Source organism: Heloderma suspectum, chromosome 16 (genome assembly GCF_057233095.1).
Source record: "Heloderma suspectum isolate Gila_16-S chromosome 16, 16-S_ref, whole genome shotgun sequence".
NCBI lineage: Eukaryota > Metazoa > Chordata > Lepidosauria > Squamata > Helodermatidae > Heloderma > Heloderma suspectum.
The window spans coordinates 22,465,210-22,479,343 of record NC_139473.1 but is presented as its reverse complement, the minus strand read 5'-3'; the positions used below and the strand labels follow the sequence as shown (position 1 = coordinate 22,479,343).

The 14,134-nt window shown below is 53.5% G+C and overlaps 1 protein-coding gene across 2 annotated transcripts in view; it reads right to left on the bottom strand.

Annotated features, from left to right (window-relative positions):
* Positions 1-14,134, bottom strand: part of LIMK1 (LIM domain kinase 1) — a 44,999-nt gene that overhangs the window by 6,657 nt on the left and 24,208 nt on the right. For both annotated transcript variants that reach the window (XM_084823256.1, XM_084823257.1), the window contains exons 5-14: positions 13,842-14,033; positions 12,756-12,861; positions 12,449-12,615; positions 10,385-10,568; positions 8,947-9,033; positions 8,369-8,500; positions 7,699-7,758; positions 6,295-6,360; positions 5,630-5,777; positions 4,316-4,371 (exon numbers count right to left, since the gene is read on the bottom strand). In XM_084823256.1, the coding sequence (XP_084679382.1) occupies positions 4,316-4,371; positions 5,630-5,777; positions 6,295-6,360; positions 7,699-7,758; positions 8,369-8,500; positions 8,947-9,033; positions 10,385-10,568; positions 12,449-12,615; positions 12,756-12,861; positions 13,842-14,033 (1,198 nt within the window). The remainder of the gene's footprint in view (positions 1-4,315; positions 4,372-5,629; positions 5,778-6,294; positions 6,361-7,698; positions 7,759-8,368; positions 8,501-8,946; positions 9,034-10,384; positions 10,569-12,448; positions 12,616-12,755; positions 12,862-13,841; positions 14,034-14,134) is intronic.

Here is a 14,134-nt window from a genome sequence, read left to right as displayed (position 1 = left end):
AAACATTTTCTAAAATACCCTAACCCACCCCAAATGCCTGCCTGAACAACAACGTTTTTAATGCACGACGGAAGCTCATTAAAGAGGGGGCATGACGGAGTTCCCTAGGGAGGGAGTTCCACAGAGTGGGGGCCACCACAGAAAAGGCCCTCTCCCTCGTCCCCACCAGTCTAGCTGTCCTGGCTGATGGGACAGAGAGAAGGCCATCCGAGGCTGATCTTGTTAAGCGGCCTGTCTGGTGCTGCTGGAGGCGCTCCTTAAGATAGGCTGGGCCGGAACCATATAGGGTTTTAAAGGTCAAAACCAACACCTTGAATTTGGCCTGGAAAACAACTGGTAACCATTGCAAATCCTTCAGCACTGGAGTGATGTGATCTCGCCGGCGGCTGCCTTTAATCAGGCGAGCCGCCACGTTCTGTACCAGCTGCAGTTTCCGAACCGTCTTCAAGGGTAACCCCACGTAGAGCGCATTACAGTAGTCTAAACAAGAGGAGACCAGGGCATGTACTACCGATGGGAGCAGATGGTCGGGAAGGAAGGGGCGCAGCCGCCGTATCAGATGGAGTTGATACAGCGCTGTCTGGCTCACAGCTGACACCTGAGCCTCCATGGACAGCTGGGAGTCCAAAATGACCCCCAGGCTGCGGACCTGGTCTTTCAAAGGTAGCCGTACCCCATTCAACACCAGGTCAACATCCCCCAGCCTCCTGTTGTCTCCCACCAAAAGCACCTCAGTCTTGTCAGGGTTCAGCTTCAGCCTATTCCTCCCCATCCAGCCACTCACCGTCTCCAGACATTTGGACAGGGATTCTACGGCCAACCTTGGTGAAGATTTAAACGAGAGGTAGAGCTGCGTGTCATCCGCATATTGATGACACTGCACCCCAAACCTCCTGATGATAGCCCCCAGCGGCTTCACATAGATGTTAAATAGCATCGGGGAGAGGATAGAACCCTGTGGCACCCCACAAGTAAGTGGCCACGGGTCCGAAACCTCCTCTCCCAGTGCTACCCTCTGGTACCTGCCGGAGAGGAAGGACCGGAACCACCGCAATACGGTGTCCCCAATGCCCAACCCCTCCAGGCGGTCCAGGAGGATACCGTGGTCAACGGTATCGAAAGCCGCTGAGAGGTCGAGGAGAACAAGGAAGGAGCATTCACCCCTATCTAGAGCCCTCCTCATATCATCTACCAAGGCGACCAAGGCCGTTTCTGTCCCATGCCCAGGCCTGAAGCCTGACTGAAATGGGTCTAGATAATCAGTTTCTTCCAAGTGTGCCTTCAACTGCACCGCCACCACCCGCTCAATCACCTTGCCCAAAAATAGCAGATTTGAGACTGGGCGAAAGTTGTTCAAAACTTGAGGATCCAAGGAGGGCTTCTTTAAGAGTGGTCTTATCACTGCCTCCTTGAGGGCTGATGGCATCACTCCCTCCTCAAGGGAGGCGTTCACCACCGCCTTGATCCCCTCACCCAGTCTCTCTCTGCAGCTCATAATGAGCCAAGATGGGCAAGGATCAAGTAAGCAGGCGGTCAGCCGTACCGATGAAAGCACCTTGTCCATCAGGAGGAAGAAGCTGGAACCGATCCCACAAAACCGGTTTGCCACAGGCCGCCTCTTGCTCACTAACTGTATCCACAGCGTGCAGAGTAACACACCTAATCTGATCAATTTTATCTGCAAAGTGCCTTGCCAAGGCCTCACAGGAGGCCTTAGAATGCTCCAGTGGTTCCGGAGCCACAGGACCGACCAGGCTCCGGACCACTTGGAACAGCCTCCTGGGACAGCACTCTGCAGACGCGATGGAGGCAGCATAATATTCCTTTTTTGCTGCCTTCACCGCCACGTGATAGGCTGAAGATACAGCTGTAGCCCGTGTCTGATCGTCTTTGGAGCGAGATTTCCGCCACCGGCGCTCTAGCCGTCTCACCTCCTGTTTCAGAGCTCGTAACCGCGGATTGAACCATGGTGCAGTCCGAGCCCTGTTCAGGGGGAGAGGGCGTTTCGGAGCCACCCGATCTAATGCCCCAGTGATTGCGGCATTCCAGCCACCCACCAGGGTCTCGACTGAGTGGCCGTTGGCGTGCCCCAGAGAATCCCCAAGCGCGTTCAGGAATCCATTCGGATCCATAAGACGCCTGGGGCGGACCATTTTAATGGGTCCTCCACCCCTGCGGAGGGGTTGTGGAACCGAGAAGTCCAGTGTCACCAGATAGTGATCTGACCATGACAAGGGGGTGGTGGATATACCCCCGACTTCCAGATCACTCCCCGCTTCTCCAGAAACAAACACAAGGTCTAGCGCATGACCGGCTACATGGGTGGGCCCAGTTAGAATATGATGCAGCTCCCAGGAGGCCATGGTCTCCATGAAGTCCCGAGGTGCTCCTGTGAGGATGGCCTCCGAATGTACGCTGAAGTCCCCCAACACCAATAAGTAAGGGGACTGCACATGCACATCAGAGACCACCTCATGGTGACAATGACATGCCTACCTCCGCAAGAGCGTTCTGGACCTGGCTAGATGTTGTGAAAGGGTTCCCCTTCACCATGAGCAGCATTCTGCGGTCATCCAATTTCGTTGTCTTCCGTGGTCTGCCAGGCCTTTTGCTGTTGCTGACCTTGCCAGTTAATTCCTTCTTTTCCAGGATGTTCCAAACTGTTGTGTTGGCCACTCCCACTGCTTTTGCTATTTCTCTGATGGGTTTATGTTGTTTCCTCAGCCTAATGATGGCCTCCTTCACGCGCATGGACACCTCTTTGGGCTTCATGTTGGGAATTCCAGTGAACAGCTACCAAATGCACATGTAACACTCAGAACCACCTCCAGGCCTTTCATCTGCTTGCTTGGTCAGGGGGTACCCAGGAAACAGGCCACACCTGGCCAGGCAGCTGCTTGTCAGCCATTCGTTCCATTACTTATGAGCCACCAACGATGGGGGTGTGTGTATGCCACTGGCTGTCCTTCCTGAATGGTTAGTGCTCCACTTTTGTCACACCCCTTGAATTACAGCTGGAAGTCCTGACTCCGCTCCCATCTGGGTGTGTTTCCTTTCAACTTCAATGTGGTGGTGTACAGAGGCCAACTGCCCAAACAGTTATCCTTGTTCCAATACTTCTGGCCCTGACTGTATGTCGATGTTCAGAGGCTTCCCTTGCATGAGCACGGTCACCCTTACGGCAATGATCTTTCTCCAAGTATTCTTTACAACAACCATCTTATAAGGCAGGGCGGTCCTACGATGGCTGTTTTACAGACAGGAGGCAGAGAGAGGAGTGAGATCATCGCTGGGGCGGCATCTGAACCCACAACTTCTTGGTTTGCTGCTTACAATCTTAGTCACAGCACGGCACTGACTCTCCCTGAAGTGGGGGGGATGACGACACCCTTCCTTCTGTCAAGGGCCACGTTATCTCCTTTTCCACCTGGCATGGGAGGGCCCTGACTGGCCCCAGCTAAAAGGGCCATGCTGCTCCTGAAGCTGCCTGAAAGCTACCAGGACGGGCGCTCCTGTGTCATGTTTGTGGCTGGGACGATATTCAGCTTTGATCAGATGTACTCTTTTTGCTATTTCCATTATTTTTTGGCCTCCGTATGATGGTTTAATCTTAGTGGATTATTTAATTTTAGTGGAGATTTATCAGTGTGAAATGTTTAGCCTATCTGTCTGACTACTTAATGTTGGTATGATTTGTAACTGTTAGGACTTTTCTGAAAATGTTGCTGTATTTTATTATGTAGAAGATTTTCTGATGTTGCTGTAAGCTGCTTTGAGCAGGGTTCTACCTCAGAAGAGCGGCATACAAATAAACTGATGATGGTGGTCTTGAGGGTAATCTGTTGTGGTTGCATAGAGGCAGTGGGTGAGGTCACACCCGTTCTCTCACTCTCCAACCCCCTTTCTCTCTCTCTTTTGCTTGCTCTTTCTGCCATTCCCCTCTCTCCCTTTCTGCCACCCCCCTCTCTCTCATACACACTCCTTCTGCCAATCCTTTCTCTCTCTTCCTGCCACCCCCTTTCTCTCATTCTTTCTCCCACTCTATTTCTGCTCTCTTGCTGAAACTCATTTTTTTCTCTCTTCCTCTCAGATTCTTCTCTCCTTATCCCATCCAGCAGGCTACATCTAAAGCAGCCTTCTCCAACCAGGTGCCCTCCAGACGGGGCGGACTTCAACCCCCATCAAGCTGGCTGGGATGATGGGGTTTGTAGTCCACCCGGTCTGGAGGGCCCCTTGTTGGAGAAGGCTGCTCTCAAGTCTCAGATGGCTATGTCTGGCAGCCCTCCCTTCCTCCACACATGCTCCTGGGACTTGCCTCGCAAAGGATGATGCCAAAGGAGAAGACGTCCACTTTCTCATCATAGCTCCTGCCTGCAAAAAGACAGGGGGGGGGGGTGCATTAGCCAGGCCCAGTGGCTGAGTGGTGCTGGGTGGCTGGGTCTCTAGCTGCCCAATTAATTTCCCACATGCCCCTGTTGTAGCATCAATCCAGGGCATTGCAGGGAATTAACATGGCAGCTGGACCCAGCCAGTTGGGGTCCAGAGAATGGGGCCTACCCTCTACGGATGGCCTCCTCAAACCTGGAGTCATTCATGGGGCCAAGCAGACAGGTGCCATTTGCCCTCTCGCAGCCCTTAGCACCTCTTCCAGTGTGAAGCTGCCACCCGAGCTGCCAGGGCAATGATTTTAAAGGGTTTTCCCTACAGAAATACTAGGACGGAGCAATGCCTCTTTGTTTCTCCACAGAGAATCCTGGCAAATGGCAGCTTCCAATGTAATACCAGAGGTTCAGGGCAGGCCTGATGCCAGCTCCTGGCTCGGTAGGGCAAATGCTGGGCCCCAGCAGGTTCTAACACCGCTGCCACCGGACTGCTGCTACCACCACCAGAGCGGATGCAGCTCAGCTGGGGTGCTGGTGGTGGTGCCAAGTGGAGCTCTGGCTTGCCTGGCACCTGAGTACTGGCCAGTGTCATGAGCGCCACAGCGCCGTCCAGTTACAGCAGGCACGTGTCCTACTCCGCAGAAGACCGTCTTGCATTTGTATACTGCCCACACCAAGGGGAGTCTAAAGATAAAAAACCACAAGAAGGCAGAGCAGCCAGGGCCCAGGGGTTGACCCGGGGAAGCAGACTGGGCCGGCACTGAGCGCATCGCAGTCTTCCGCACTATGGCGAGATGCGGATGCTTCTGTTCAAAGGGCAGTCGCTGTTTTCTCGTTGTTTAGCTGCGCAAACCTGAAGCGCTACTCTAGCCCCATCTTCCCCAGCCTGGCACTTTCCAGATCTGCTGGACTGCAGCTCCCATCATCCCTGGCCACCCTGGCTGTTTATTTATTATTTTAATAAATAATAATAATAATAAATAAACTGTTTATTTATTTATATAAAGGTTTCCCTTTTCTTGTGCATATATCTGCCATGAGGGCTTAGGGTCCCCATCCCGCCCCAATCAGGGAGACCCGGAAGCGCCGTCGCGTCCTTTCCTCGAGGCTAAGGGCCCTTTGGCCAAGGCCCCGATGGGGCCCCAGCATACATCTCCCCAAAGATGATCCCGGCCATCTGGCGCTGGATGCTGCCCTCAAAGAGCTGGCCCTGGTAGGATCCGCACTCGCACCCTCGCCCAGCTCACCATTGATCATTTCGGGAGCCATCCAGTACGGGTTTCCGACCACCGTGTAACGCTTTCTGCGGTCAGGCTTCTTCAAGGTCGCCAGCTGGTTCTTCTCATCCACCATGAGCCGGGAAAGGCCAAAATCAGCCACTACCACACTTTTGTTCTGCACAGAAGGGAGAAACGATCTTTACTGCGCGTGCAGCAGCACCCGCTGCACCCGTCAGACTCATGCTGTGGGCAGGCCAGACGGTGTTCTTCAGAGGTGGACACGCCTATTCTCCTTGTCCTGTTGTCACCTCGGGCCAAACAGGTCTGGCAGATTTTTGAAATGACACAAAAACCCCTGCCAACCCTGTTTATCCGAGGAGAGAGCATGATGAGTGACCACACCACTTGCAGCGGTGAACCATGAGTAGAGAACCTTGAAAAAAACTTCAAGTCTCTGAGGAAAAACAGCACACGCCATCGGGCTTGGGTAAATGTAAGCCGAAGGTCAGGTCTCTGCCCCTGAGGGGCCTCCATTTTAAATTGTGACGGTGCAGCAGACTACAGACAGAACAATGCTCAAATTGGTTGCTGGTTCCCAGCTCTTTATTTGCACACAAGTTCACCTGAGGGTGCTTTGCATGTCTCCCCTCCTGCTCGCCCCCCATCTGGGATCCAGCCCCATCACAACCTACCTCCCGCACAAGGCAGTTGTGTGTGTTGAGGTCTCTGTGGATGATGTTCATGGAGTGGAGATAAGCCTGGACAGCCGGGGAGGGAGGCGGGGGGAGAGACAAGGCAGTTAGAAACATCATTCCTGCTTCCTCTTTGGCTTTAAAGAACACCGTCACCCTCCATTTACAGTATCTAGCACAGCTTTCCCCACTGTGAGCTTTGGGAACATGGTTACTTCTCTAGTTTTGAGTGCATGAAATGGCCGTAACCCACCCTGAGTCATAAGAAAGTTAAGAACAGTCCTGCTGGACCAGATTCAAACGGCTCACAATCTGGCTGGTCAGTTGCTTTTGAGAAGCCCCCAAGCAAGGACATGAAGGGGATCGCCCAGGCCCTGCAGCGTGCACCCAGCGGGATGCCGGCTTCAGCATGCAAAGGAGCATCCACATGTAGCATCCACTTAGTCAACAGCCTCCGTGAATTTGTCTGACCCTTTTTTTAAAGGCCACAGAAGGAAACACATGAGATTAGAAGGCAGAATACTCCCAGTGCATTCTGTGAGGCACGGGTGTCACTAGGCATTTAAAAGATTTGGAGCTGACAGCAGCGAATATGATCCACCTCTTCCTCTCCATTTTATCCTCAGAACCCTGCGAGGTAGGCCAGGCTGAGAGTCAGGGACTGGCCCAAAGTCACCCAGGGAGCTTCATGGCCGAGGGGGGACTGGAACCCAGGTCTCCCCGGTCCCAGTGCAACACTCTTGCCACTACACTGCACTTGCTCATATATAAATAATGAATAAATCCATGCGTATTTATTTATTCATTTAAGAGAGTTATAAGATACTTTTTAGGGTAGAAACTCCCAAGATGGTATATGACAAAACTTAAAACCATCAAACCTAATGAAACAATGAGAAGAACAATGATAAAACCAAAATTAACCATTAAAAAACAGACAGTGCCAGAAGGGTGTTGCTGGGCACGTAAAAGATCTGGGGCACAGGCTCATAGGGTTCAACGCTGCATAAAATTTGCACACGCTAATTGGTATGGATCTACACAACTTTGGAAAGTATTACTAGGGTTCATTTTCATTCCACTGAAGGCAAAACCAGCTAATTAATTTCTCATGCAAACCACCCCGAATAAAAGACACTCTTCGATTAATGTGCACCCCACCCAGGATCAGGATCAACTCTTCCCTCCCCAGCTGCAATCCCCCCTGAAAATCCACACACACACGAAGCAATTAAGCTTAGAATAAAACCTTCCATTAGCAGCAACAGGCACTCGGGGCCCTGGGAGATGGATCATGGGCTTGGACCCCAGAGCCCAGACCTAACAACACCCCGATGCAAGGCCCCTCCCTGTGCAGCCTCTTGCGACGCCTGCCACAGACTCGGGGCCGACGGCGGCACTCACCATCCCAGCTGCGATGTCTCTCGCGAAGCTGACCCGCTGGCTCCATGGGTACTGGCTGTCCTGCGGGCGGAGAAGCAGCTGGTGAGCGGGGGCGTGGAGGACCACCGGGCTGCCGAGGCTGTGCTGGGGACAGGCGGGGCGCAGCCAAGAGACGGGGCTGGGGGCACCTCGCTTGGGTGGAGAGGGGCAGGGAGGGATTCTGCCGGCCCCTTCCTGGGCAGCCCCGCCTGAGGCAGGGGCGGCCCTCCCCCTGCCCAAGGGCCAAATGCCCGCCTTCCTTGTCAGGGCTTGCCCAGCTAGAACAATGCTGCCTCACTCCTGGGAGTGGTGGGGGGCCCTTGCCGTCTTCCCAGCAGGGCCTTCTGTTCGAAACCAAGGCGGTGGGCCGCCGGGCTGCTCTGATGCCCCTTCCAGGGGGCCAAAGGGGTTTGTGCAGGGCTGGGGAAAGCCCTTGGAAAACTGGTTGCACTTGCCAAGCCCCCTCCCCACACCAGTCCCTGGCCCTGCACCCGTGGGGGGGGGGCAGTTGGCCAAATGCTAGGAACCATCGGCACCTTCAGCCTCAGCTGAGCAAAGGGGGCCGGTGCGTCATGCCGCGACGGCCCCTCCCTCGCTCCCTCCCCGAGTTTACACGGCGTTAAGTCCCAAGTGCCGCCTGTTCCCTCCTCACCATGTTCTTGATGATCCCGCGGAGCGTGCCCCCCTTGATGTACTCCGTGATGAAGTTCAGCCGCTTGTCCTTGTAGAGAACCCCGATGAACCTGAGCACGTTGGGATGCTCCAGGCACCGCATCACCTTCACCTGAGGGCAAGAGCGCCATGGGTCAGCCTCCGCGGGGGCCACGGCGGGGCGGCCAAGCCGACCTGAGAGCTGTCTGCAGCTGGCAGGGATGTCCAGGGCCCAAAGCGCTCAGGGGTGGCTTGCTGCGCATTAGAGCTTCCGCACGCTTGTCTGCAAGCCCCCTTCGCAATTGGCCAAGCTTCTGTGACATCACGCCTTCCGAGGGGAAGTCACCAGATGTGGATGAACAGCACAGGCTCCGTGAGGGGCCACAACCCCCCCCACAAGGTCTGGGAAAATCAAGGGGCACACGTCTTCGAGAAGAAGTGGGACAAGAGTCAGCATTCAGACGTGTGGGGCATGGAGCAAGAACCAAGGGGGGCGAGCAGGAAAGTGACAGAGTGGGATGGGGCGAGGCAGAGCGAGGGGTTTCCATGGCCACTGGAGTACAGCTGGGACAGACCCACCTCCTTAAGGAATGTTCTTTGGGTCTCCTCATCAAAACGGATAAGTTCCTTCATGACCATCACCTCTCCTGTTTCCCGATGCGTCACCTGGGCAGATGGCATTGAGGGCCAGAGTGAGGAAGAGCAAGCCAGAGGGGCACACACATATCCCGAGAGCTCATGCAATGCCCTTCTGCCTGCCACTGGAAATCCCCCTCCCTCAAGCCAACGACAACTCAGGTGGGGGAAGGAAAACGTCAGGTGAGGCCTCCCCCAGGCCTGTGTTCCTCTTTCCTCCCAAGCCCCTTTCCTTTTGTGTTGTGTCTTTCAGATTGCAAGCCTGCGGACAGGGGCGGTCTTATTATCCTTGCAAGCCATCCTGGTAGCCTTTTTGATGAAAGGGAGGGATAACAATGCTATAAATAAAGAAATAAATGTCTCAGCGCCTGCATGGCTTGGCTTGCTCCAGGCTGGGCTACTCCCAGCCTCTACGGGATCACGATCCCAGTTTTGCCCATTATGCATAGAAATGGCCCGTTTCCAGGGTCTTATAGAAATGGTGGTGCTTTGGGATGCGCGTGTGCCAAATGTCAGCTTTCTAGCTAGTATGAAAGTACCTTAATAGTTTGAGGGTACATTTCATGTAGGCCCACCCCCTGCAGCTAAAAAGAAGAAATGTACCAAAGCCCTATTTCTACACATTTCTATTCATTTCCAGTGTTCAGGCTGTCCTGAGTACCAAATTTCAGCTTTTGACCTGGTACAGAAGTACCTTAGGTATTTGGAGGCATTCTTCCTGTCCATGCTTCCCACCCTAATTTCAAACTTCTGTACCTAAGGATGGGCAAACACACAATGTTTGAATTTGTTGAGGTTCTTCCTCAAAGCTCAGTTTGCCTTGTTCACCTCAAACATGTGTGTCTTTTTTTTTCAATAGGGAAAAATTTGCATTTTTTAAAGTGTGCGACTTCTTGCAACTGAAAAAATACGCAGTTTTTAGATATGGATTTTCCTGAGCAAAAATGTGCATTTCACCAAAATAGCTTAAAGCATGAAAATTTGATCTTTGGAGGGGTTTGTGCAAATGTGCACATACATATTTTTGGAAATGCGCATATGCGCATATCTGCATTTTCAAACACAAATGCAAGTTCGGGAAATTGCAAAACATTCCTGAGAATGCTGCTTGCGTTTGGGGTTGTGAATGGAACATATCTACATGATTTGCAAAGATGAACAGAATCCTCATACATCCCTTGTTGTACCACTGTGGCCAGACTTCCCTATACTTGGCATCTGCATGGATCAATTTCCAGTTTTTCTACAGCGGTGTACAAATAACACAGGGATTTCTGTACATCTGGGAATTAGTCCCAACCCCCTCGCCGGCTCTCAGTGGTGTGAGCCGCTGTGAAATCACAGCAGATCCATCCCCAAGTGGCCAATGGTGTGATGGTACCTTAATGGCCTGCCCAAAGCAGCCTTTGCCTAAGACCTCCCCATGGATGAGATCCGAGGGGCGGAAGATGCGGTGAGGGCGCGAGACGACCCGCAGTGATTCGGAGCGGCCGATGTCATTCCGCTGGGAGGCGGGGGAGCCCAGCGAGCTCGAGCAAGGCGACTTGTCAATGCTGCAGCTCCTCCTGTGCGGAGAAAGGGGTGGGGAAGAGGTATGATCAGGTGTACTCCTCTCATGATGCAGCAGATGACAGAAAACAGCAGAGTTGACCAAGATGCAAGGGAAACCTGGATCCTGAAATGCAGCACTTACCAGAGAGGCCAGGAGACTGCAGCCTTCCTAAATATCTTATTACGGGCGCAATCCTATGCAGGCTTAGACAGAAAAGAGTCCCACAGCTCCCAGAAAACAGAAAAGAGTCCCACAGCTCCCAGCATTCCCCAGCCAGAACTGCTGGCTGGGAATGCTGGGAGTTGTAGGGCCTCTTTCTGCCTAAGCCTGCATAGGATTGCGCCCTAAACGACATATACATATACATATGTAGCCTGCAAAGATCTCCGATTTGTTTTTCCTTTTCATGAAAGACCTTGAGTTTAATCACCACACTTATGGGTATATCTGAGAAGAGTTAAGGGAAGGTATATAAATTGCTGTTTTCTAAGATTTCTTTCAGAGATCTCTGCAGAAGTGAGACCATGTCAGTGCAGTTGATACAGCTTTAGGACCACCCAGAGAGCTTTGGCTAATGGGTGGTATAGAGATGTAATATATAAATAAATATGCAGCTTAATAAGATACTCAAAAACGTTTGTTTCTAGATTGTTATATTGCCCACGTTTTGTACAGCTCCTGAAGAAGGCCCAGAAATCTATGGCACAGGGCGCTGGGCTACTCAGAGGAAGAAAACTTATCCTTAACATCCTGGGACTTTGTTCCTCCTTTTCACTGTGCGGTTTTGGACGTTTCCAGTCTTGTTTCAGTCTTTATGGTGCCATAGGAGTTTTTTGCTGCTGCCCCTCCGGCAGTGGTGACATTTAGATGCACCCTAGTCATTATTTCTAGATCTGCATGTATAGGTATAGGTATAATGAGCGTATGCAGGTTTCAGGCAGATGTGTGTCCTGTGAGCCCCTGGACCTTTTTGGAGCCTTGCAGTGCTCCTGCTGTGCACCACTGTGCACCCCCAACCTGCGCAACCGGATCCGTTGCCAGTGTGTCCTGGGGCAGGGCTCACAGGGACGCAGCACCAGCCCTTTTTATCAGCAGGGACACCGATGTCACCTGCCACCCCTCCGCCTTCCCTGCCCCCTCTGAGTTGATCTGCAGCCCTCACAGTGGCCGGGGGGAAATGGATTTCCCCAGTAACAACACAGTGTTTCCCTCTTGCAACGCACAGTCTTCGGGGGCAGCTTGGTCTGGAATGGGCCATGAAGACCCATTCGCTTGACAAAAGCCCTGCTCCTGGTGGAGAGGAAAACGGCTAGGACTAGTCTGTTGAGATGGATTAACGCTGCTGCCTGTAGCGATGTATGAGAATTTCACGCAAGCGTGCCTCTTCAGAGCTCCGAATGCAAGTCCGAGCACGTGCCTGCCAAAAATCCTTGCAAATTATCAAATGCATGCTTGTGCTTGTCTCATTCCCAATATCCAGTTTGATTTGTGCAAATCTCCTAATTTGTGCAAATTTCCTCAGTAAACTGAATCAGCCCCGCTTTAGTCTATGGAGGAAATTTGCGCAAATTTGGGGAGATTTGCACAAATCTCACATCCAACGGCTGCTTGCGTTGTATAAGCTTCCTATTCGCGCAAAGCCAGCAGCAATCACGAGTGTGAAGGGGAACTGGGCATGAGATGAATGGTGAGGCAATGGTCAGAGAAACCCAGCGATCTTCAGCATTGCTCGTTCGCCCCACCCGAGCGGCCGGAATTTGGGGGCCCTCCTTGGGGGTGTGGCTACTGGCAGTGTTACGAGGAGCACCTGCACTCCATAATGCACCACTGCTGGGGAAGCAGGCATTACCCCTGATTTTGGGCCGGTTGCCCTGCCTTTCCCCAAATCCTTACATGACAGAACGCTGGCGGATGGCAGAGGGTTCCGGGCAGGGGGTGCAGCTGGGCGAGCGGAGGGGGCTGCGCAGCTCGGAGAGGGGGCTGCTCTCCCGTGTCTCATGCGGGTCGTGTTCGATCGTGAGCTGCAGCAGGCGGCTGGTCTCCTGGATGAGGAGGTCGATCTGTGGGGACACAGAGAGGCCAGGCTGGGGGGGGGTGCGGAAGCGGGGGGCAACACAACCCTGCCAGGCCACAGCCGCCAGGGTTTCATCATGGGAGAGAAGCAGACAGGGCCCCTGAGTCGGAATGGGAAAAAGGTCACCTCATCTAGCGGGACGTGCCGGATTGGCGTGCCATTGATCTCGAGGATGCGGTCGCCAATGTGGATGGAGTTCTTCATGTCAGGGCTGATGCAGTCCGGGTTCAACCTGGGTGTGCAGTAGGGGAAGGCAAGGCAGGCCATTAGGGGTCACTCCACCCTGGGGTACAAAGACCCTCCTCACACCAGAACGCAGGGCTTCAATCCCAATCCTAGAGCGCCTGAAGGGGGAAGAAGGAAGGGGACTGAAATCGCACCCCCTCCCTGCAATCCCACATTCTCCATTGCTCCCTCCTCCCATGATCAACCAACACGATCTGGATGAATTTGCAACTGCAACTCCCATCATCCCCAGGCAGCATGGTAAAGGGTATAAGGGGGAGTGCCAAAAACACCAGCCTATGGCAGCTTCAAGCTCTCCTTGCTGGTCACGCAGCCTCTGGAGAGGCACTTCAGCCTTTGGAATGGGGGGAAAACCGCCCCGAAGGCAGGAGGCCACCAAATGACTGGTGGTCAGAGACAAAGGGGGTGGGGCCAGGAAAGGGGGTGGGGCCATGTGGGGACCTTGCAGGGCCAGACTGGGACCAGGGGGCAGCTAGAGTAGGCCTTCAGGGCTGGGTCTCTGCCCCATCGTGACGTGCTTGATGGATGATGTGCAAAGGCACGATTTCCTAGACGGTGTCTGAGAGGCAGCAGCAGCAGCAGCAACGGTGATGGATACTGAACAGCTGACAGCTTATGATGGGAGCGGTCCAGATGTCTGGGGCTACAACTCCCATATGCCCCAGGCAGCATGGCCAATGGTCTGGAATTATGGGAGTTGTAGTCTCCAACATCATGACTGGCTCATGAGATTCCATATTTGAAGGCGGCCAGGAGCAAGAGATGCCAACGAAGCCAGGAACATGTGAATGTCAAAACTATAAACCTCTGGGTTTGAATGGGAAAACTTCAGTTAATTCCCCAAATTCCCCTTCAGACCAGCTCTGTCGGTTCTGCTCGGGAGGCCCCACCGTAGAAGGGGCCCTTGGCCACCCCACAGTGCCCAGACAAGGACAAGGCTGGTGTGACGCCCGGTGCGCAACTCACTCTCTGACGCGCACGGTGTGCGGGTGCTCCGAGCTGACGTGCTGGTCGATGGAGACGGAGAAGCCGCGCTTGCCTTCAGAGCAGGCTGGGATGGACACGAGCGTGACCGTGTGCGGGATCCGGGTGCCGGGAGATTCCGGGAGCAGCTGATCCATCACTGGTGTCACCACCATCTGGTAATAGCAGTGCCCACTGCAGCACAGAACGCAAGCTAGAGCAGCCATCCCCAAACCCTGTGGCTTGGCACATGGGCAAGGCATGAGAGACGCCCCAGTGCGCCCCAAGGGATCAAG